Below are 7,581 nucleotides of genomic sequence, written 5' to 3'. Positions count from 1 at the left end.
AAACTATGTACCACAAAAATAACAACGACACATTCTGAGAAAAAGATGTAGCAGCTGTTACAAGATCCATCAACAATGTGGAAGGTCACTGTTTAAGTCCTGATTCACACTCACCATAAAAAAACAACACGAAATTAAACTTTGGCCATCTTTATCTGCAAAGCATTATAAGCTCAGATCACCCACAATATTTTGACTGCTATGTCAATAGTAAGCCTATAGCTTGATGAACTGGTTGTCTTACTGAGCAATAAATATGTAGCAACTTACATGATGTAAACCACCTGTCAAAGTAGTATGTAACTTATTCCCAATGGAAGTCATTAGGACAACTGGTGGTGTACTCATATGCCCAACATACACTAGACTTATTGCTAGTACCTTTGCTGTGATCAGACAACTTGTCACCAAAAGTTGAGCCTCTCCTTGTTGGGCAACATATTATCCAATCACAGCAGAGGTCTAAAGGTCCCTGACCATTAACTGCTAGCATTAAAGTTACTAATGTATGTTGGGCTTAAAAAGTACAAAAAAGGAAATGAGTTGATATGAAGTTTGATCTATCATTCCTTTATTTAGCATGAAGTTTGTGTGCGATGAGGAATCAAGCATCATGATATTGTGGTAGAGAAAATTGACAGATCATCAGTTATACAAAAAGCTATTGCCACATCATTACCTTATGTCATTTAGAATTTGAGAAGTAACATCAATTGGAATGAATTTGTTACAAAAAGTGAACCAGGAAATGAAGTTAAAAGTAAAGGATTGTAGTATAATAGACCAGGGGGAGCAGCTATAGTAGTTAAAACTAGTATTCTATTTCTAATTCATAAATTTGAAGCATCATCTTTTGATATAAAAGCAGTGCCATAAACACAAGTCCCAGTTTTTGATTCAGCACAGCAGACATCCAAAGATGACAGAAAAAGGAATTTTGAGGAAAGCCACATTGTTTAAACAGACCAGCCCCACACCAGGTGACAGTTTTGATAGGCTTTGTGTCATGTAAACAAAAATAATGGTCAAGACAAAATATTAGAAGTTTTAGAATCAGGAATCACTTTAGAATACCCAAAAAAACTCGGTAATAATGGGCCACATATATGAGAGGAAGGTTCTCAAAATATTAGAGCAAAATATTCAATATTTGTTTCAACACTAACTATAATTAACATTAATGTACATGTATGCGCCATCTATACCTTCATCACCAATCCATAGACACAGCTTACATCATAGGATGGCCAGTAGTTCAGCTAGTGTGCCTTAGCTAGTGTGACTCGTTGACGACACTCAAAAAGGAACCGCAACAGAGCTTTCGTCTTTTTGGCCAGTAATGTTACACTCAGACAAGTCTCTTCTCTCTTCTTCCTTTAAAGAAGACGCATAAAGATAAATGACAATGTTGCCATTGCTTACAACAGTAGCTCCAAGAAAGCATTTTCTATTAATCCAGGATATTTTTTTCACATTCATCTGTACAACCTAACAATAAAAGAATAAAGTAATTGTGAATTGAGTCACACAAATGCTCAGAAGTCAGAATCCTACTAATCAATGCAGTCAGTACTGATTTGTCTGTTACTTTTCACATTAAGATCAAGTACAATTAAAATTACAATCAAGAACAATTGATGTTGTGAATATAATTATGTGCTACATGTATATGTGCATGGATATTTTTTCAAAAAATTGAATTCATCAAACATGCATGGCAAGGATAGAATTTTTATGTTTTCCGATACTAGAAAGTTTGAGTTGATTCTAAAAAAATCTGGGTTTTTAAAAGAATTTTTAAAGTTGCTCAAGAATCGGGCCAACGTCCCTTTACAATGGGTCACGGGTCAAATTTTGCCAAAAATAAAGAGGAGAGAATTTCCCATTTTTATATTTTTCCTGATACATATACATGTTCTTATGTTGTGTAGCAAGTTTGAGTTGATTCCGATCAAAATTGGATTTTTTACGAATTTTTAAAGTTACTCAAAAATCAGGTCAACGTCCCTGTACTACCGTAGGTCGGGTTATATTTACGGCTGCTAATATTCGCGATTTTTTCCCGCGGCTAGCAATTGCCATAGCAACTAGATGCTAATTTAATTGAAAACGGCGCGTTATTGAAGCACAGCACCCGATTGCAGTGTTCTTGAGTTGTTATTCTTCTTGCTGTTACTAATCCTTGGACTCTTTGAAGCTGTTTTAGCCAGTTCTTTTCAGAAATACTCTACTCACTCTGCCTCGCCGTGTCTTGGGACTCTCCACCCATTCTAGTTAGTGTTTTATTAACTTGGGTGTGGTTTATAATCACGACCGACCGACCAGCAGTGATTTTGTAGCGAAGAACTGGAAGGTAGCGGTCCATCTATACAAGAAGATAACAGATAGAGAACTGGAGTCTGGGTGGCTCTACTCAAACTGCTCAAGAGTAGCTAATTAGCTGCTGAACACTGTAATTGTATAAACACGTGGTCAATTGTCATAGCAACAATCAATTTGTTTCCATGGTATTTAATTGAACTTCTTTATTAGTTTTTATCACCGCGAATATTAGCAGCCGCGAATATAACCCGACCTACGGTATAGTACAGGGTCACGGGTCAAATTTTGCCAAAAATAAAAAGGAGAGAATTTTCAATTTTTATATTTTTTCCTGATACATATACATGTTCTTATGTTGTGTAGCAAGTTTGAGTTGATTGCAATCAAAATTGAATTTTTCACAAATTTTTTAAGTTACTCAAAAATCAGGTCAATGTCCCTGTACTATAGTACAGGGTCACGGGTCAAATTTCGTCAAAAATAAAAAGGAGAGAATTTTCCATTTTAATATTTTTTCTGATACGTATACATGTTCTTATGTTGTGTAGCAAGTTTGAGATGATTCCAATCAAAATTGGATTTTTTACAAATTTTTTAAGTTGCTCAAGAATCGGGCCAACGTCCCTTTACAATGGGTCACGGGTCAAATTTCGCCAAAAATGAAAAGGAGATAATTTTCTATTTTTATATTTTTCCTGATACATATACATGTTCTTACACTAACCAGATTTTTTATAAATTTTTTAAAGTTACTAAAATGGCTACCATATGTAGCTGCTAATTTTAGAGGTGGGGTAAATTTTGGCCAATTCATTTCATCACAACAAAACCCGCCAATTTAAACCATTATTCACATACTCAATGGCACATTAGTGGCATGATCACAAATTAACCGTCAAATAAGACCGGGAAATCAACAAAAATTTAAAGCAAACACCCCCCCCCAAATTAATCTTTAACCCTCCAAAATGTGGCATTCATTAGTCTAGTAACGCCAATCAATAATAAACCCCCAAATATGTTAGACTATACAGTAAATATTCACCAATTCTACAGTCCCAAACTAGCTAATCCTTACCAATAATATTCCTTCAACGCCATCGTTCTATTCGTCCATTTATGACGGCAGAGTCAGTTCTCGCTTTTTCTTCGGAATCAGAACTGGTCACGGCCTCTCACTGTAGCTTTTATCTTCACCTAATGGTAGGTAAAGTATTGAGTTAAAGAGCAATTTATCCATCAATAAAGCCTACCAGTCTTAAACTTTAGGACGGTGAGAGCAAAAACTTTAGGATGACGAGAGTAAGAGACGACTCACAAATGAAAGGCAACGACTCTGACAAGACGGACATTGACTATTGACAAGTGAATTGACAACGTGGCCTTAAAATCTGCGCATGCGCATTTGGTCAGTCTGCAAAAGTACGCCAATAACAATACTGACAAGATACACTGTCTATAGATTTTTCTAGAAGTACCTATAAAAGTTACAGTGTACATATTCCAAGGTTCAAATGGATGGTTTAGTCAATGAAAATAATAATGAGCTTTTAAATACCTGTGATCAAGAAGGAGCAAAACTCAGATCTTAACTGCATGAGAATTAGAGCAGAGTTATGACGTAAAAAATCTACAATAGCAAAATCTATGCAGTTCTGGTTTTTTAGTTTTAGCTTTTATCATTTTTAAATGTGTCTTTTTAATTAAAAACAACCATGAATCAAGCAAAACTACATTCTACTAATTCAAAAATAATAAAAATGTTACTAAAAAGTTTTTCGAGGAGTAAAGTTGACTTTAATGGGCACACTAGGTCTAGACAGAATTATACCGTCATATGGCAACCTATCACTGGGAAAATTGGACTTCATTTCAAAGTGACGAACAAGCTACATATGCGAAAAAAAAGAAATGCAAAAAATTACTTTAATTTTATACTTGGCATAGTAGAATTTTTATCTCCACTTCAGCAAATCTTCGTCCTAAAATTAAAATAAAGATTTTATTTATAACAATAATCATTGTTTTCAATGTACACTTACCCCAGCAGCCTTTAGCTCCAAATCCAAATGGCAGCACAATAAAAGGATGTATATCGTCAGTTGTCCAACGATCAGGATTGAACTTTTGTGGATCTTTGAAAAGCATTGGATCTTGACTCATTGCTTCCATTACTCCCAGTATTGGTACCTTAAAAATGTAAAATAAAATTAAAAATGATAACTATTATTTACTTTAGCTGGGATATGATATCCCAGTAGCTCTATGTCATGATCAAGTAATCTTGTTGGAAAGTTTGTGACTGAGTATAACCTGTATAATCATGTATAAAAAAATTTTAATGTTTTACTAGATTGTAGAAAGAATTGGCCTGGATGCTACTGTATAATAAGTGCATTTCAATACCTTTGTGCTTCCTTAATGATGAGTCCTAAATAAGGCAGCTTATGAAGAGAGCTTCCATCAATATCTTCATCATCATCCATTACAGATTGCATCTGTTGGTACACTTTCTCTTGAACCTCAGGATGCTTAGCAAGCTCATAAAGAATAAATGAAACAGTGGCAGCGGTCTGTAATAAAAAATTACAATAGTGAGAATGAATAATTACAATTGACTCACAGTGTCTAGGCCAGCTGCAAGCATACTAATAGCATTGCCAATAGCTTCATCTTGAGACATGTTGCCTTCAATGAGCCATTGCTCAATGAGACTTGTTCCATGCACTCTTTCTTTTTTCAATGCAGCTCTTGTTTTTATATCTGATATATACTTATCAGCATATTTTCGACCAATTTCATAAACTTTGTCTAGCCCTCTATTAAACTGCTTGTACGATGATGTGGCAACTATTTTGTACAATGGAAATGCAGTTTGAAGCTCATAAAGAGAATCTATTACAGCACCAGTTGCATTTTGTAGCTCTTTTGCATGACCATCTTCATCACATTGGCTGTCAAGGTTAACTCCAAATGTAAAATGGGCACCAGCTATAGTAGTATAATAATGCATAGATTAGAGTATCATTCCTAGCATTAAAAATTATACGGTATTTATTTTTGTCATATATGGTCAATTATGCTTTAAAGCCAGGTATACACTAGGCAACATGTTGCTTACAAGATCAAAGTAACCACAAATGTTGCCAGCAGCATGTTGCCTAGTGTATGCCTGACTTTAAAGGTAGTACGCTATACTTAGAGGGCTTCTATGTTCATAGGATAAAGTTTTGAAAAAAACAGCAGGATCAGAAAAATATTTTAGCAATGCTATTGCAATTGTAATTATACATAAAATTTATGTAATAGTCAAGTTTACCTTCAAGTGACCAATATCTGACAAGATCTCTTATATCATTGACAGTACCATCTTTATTCTGAATTTCATGTACATTTCTTATAAATTGTTTGGCAACTTTATTAAACCCAGAGCAATAGCTAAACACATTAGCAGGTAATGCCTGCTTGGTAGCCTTAGAACGATTAGTGAGCCACTCCTTCCCAGTCCTATTGAAAAATAAATTACAAAATGTACATCATGCCATGTTATTTCTAAAAAATCTTTTTAAAACTATTGCTTTATTATGGTTAGAACAAATAAGTAAAACCTGCCCAAAACTAGATCTTTATGCTACTGGGGAAAGTCATTAGAAATTATCTTTACATGATGGAATTGGATTCATCATTCATTCATTCATTCATTCATATAAAGCTAAACTTCACAATCTCTTATTTGCAAGTCTTTCAAAAACAGTACTTCACACCATAAATGACACATTATTACTTACTGAAAAATAAATAGGCTGGGTTCATTTCTCCTTTGCATGATCCAGTCTACATTTTTATCAATAAGAGACCTAGTAGGATAGTGTCCTTCATTTCGAAAAACTTTCTCCACTGCTGATGGATCAGCTACATAGACCATAGATTGGCCTAAAGGTATAGGAAAAATGACTTTTAGTCAGTGGTCTTTCACTAGCTAAAATATGGTCATATAGTCATCATTTATCAATGTTGCTTGAAACAAATTTTAGTACCAATCGATTCTAATTAATATGCAACGATGGTAAAAATAATTCCAGTTTTCATGCAGCTCTGAAACAAGAGAGAGAGTTAGGCTCTCATCCATGCTCCAACCTGTTCCTTAATTAACAAGGCTTGCCTTGTGACTAAATATTCTAACATGTATAGTACAATACTGGACTTACCAATGAAATTCATTTTGAAGATTGGTCCTAGGTTTTGTATGTGCTTGGTAACAAATTTGCTGAATGAAGTGACATCTTTTAACAATCTCAAGTGTCCAATTATTGGCAAGGATCCAGCTGGACTAGGAAGAGCAGTAAAAGGTTTCATCATTATAAATTTAATGAAGTTGGTATAACTGAAGTCTTCTGTAAGCGGGGTCTAGCATATATATACTGAAGTTATGACTCAAGACTGAAGATTGAGGTCATTGATATAGACCACCAGAGTGAGAATTGCAAAAGCTATGAATTTCATTAATTTTATCATAGATATTATAGACTAAGTAACCTACGTAATATCTATGATTTTATATGCGGTGATTGCGGTGTCCACCCACGCGTCATACCGGTAATTGACTGCCATTTTTGTTAAGGAAGTTAATGGAGGCAAGAAGAAAATGCCTCACTTACCTGCTGTAGCTCTATCAAAAGCTAAAAAGTGCTTGTTATAAGAAAGAATAGTTGCCTTTAAGCTTCTCCTGTAAAAGATTTGGTCAAATTCGCTCCAGAATTCTTAATACAGGCTTGTTTTTTAGATGTTAGTTGTCGAGGCGCCAGACTAATTAAATAGTTGCTGTCTTTGTGTAATCAGAGATAGTATACTATCTCTGGTGTAATAAAGGATTCGTAGTGAAGAATGCAAACATCGACAATACCAGTAATTAGTGACAATTAAAAAATCATACCATTATCTATCATCATGTTACAAGCAGTATATATGGTAATAGATCTACACACACCTACATAAAGAATGCAAAACCACATAGATTATAGTTTAAATGCTCGCAGCCTCACTATGATCTATGCTCAAATCAGTACCTAGAAATGACTTAGCAATGCTATACATGCACACATGAGCACAAAATGAATGCATAAATAATGTATAACTGTATACATTGTGGTGAAACCATAGTCATTTTACACGGAATAGTTTGAGGTAGAATATCATATTATCATAGTGGGATATGATATCATCATTGTGGACTATAACATCATCATAAGTATTATAATT

At 34.4% G+C, this 7,581-nt stretch overlaps 1 protein-coding gene and 1 long non-coding RNA gene across 2 annotated transcripts; both read right to left on the bottom strand.

Moving 5' to 3' along the window:
• Positions 1-1,213: 1,213 nt before the first annotated feature.
• On the bottom strand, positions 1,214-3,705 carry LOC109585101 (uncharacterized). Its single transcript, XR_002186330.1, has 4 exons — positions 3,576-3,705; positions 3,401-3,519; positions 1,423-1,488; positions 1,214-1,374 (listed from the first exon to the last, which is right to left on the bottom strand). It is a non-coding gene; the product is annotated as an uncharacterized LOC109585101 (long non-coding RNA).
• Positions 3,706-4,016: 311 nt separating this feature from the next.
• LOC109585088 (probable cytochrome P450 12c1, mitochondrial) lies at positions 4,017-6,828 on the bottom strand. Its single transcript, XM_020001031.1, has 9 exons — positions 6,531-6,828; positions 6,111-6,255; positions 5,642-5,829; positions 4,946-5,313; positions 4,729-4,895; positions 4,557-4,635; positions 4,365-4,512; positions 4,261-4,304; positions 4,017-4,211 (listed from the first exon to the last, which is right to left on the bottom strand). Exons 1-9 carry the CDS (start codon positions 6,679-6,681, stop codon positions 4,089-4,091), a joined length of 1,413 nt encoding a protein of 470 aa, XP_019856590.1. The 5' UTR covers positions 6,682-6,828; the 3' UTR covers positions 4,017-4,088.
• Positions 6,829-7,581: the final 753 nt, after the last annotated feature.

Source organism: Amphimedon queenslandica, unplaced genomic scaffold (genome assembly GCF_000090795.2).
Source record: "Amphimedon queenslandica unplaced genomic scaffold, v1.1 AMPQUscaffold_13119, whole genome shotgun sequence".
Classification (NCBI taxonomy): Eukaryota; Metazoa; Porifera; class Demospongiae; order Haplosclerida; family Niphatidae; genus Amphimedon; species Amphimedon queenslandica.
The sequence above is the reverse complement of the archived record's forward strand: the minus strand, read 5'-3'. Positions and strand labels throughout refer to the sequence as shown.

Coding starts and splice junctions, on each gene's coding strand:
- LOC109585088 (XM_020001031.1), bottom strand. CDS start 6,681: ATGATGAAACCTTTTACTGCTCTTCCTAGTCCAGCTGGATCCTTGCCA. Junction 4,636..4,728: donor ATCATTAAGGAAGCACAAAG/GTATTGAAATGC, acceptor ATGATTATACAG/GTTATACTCAGTCACAAACT. Junction 4,305..4,364: donor TGGAGCTAAAGGCTGCTGGG/GTAAGTGTACAT, acceptor TTTTAATTTTAG/GACGAAGATTTGCTGAAGTG.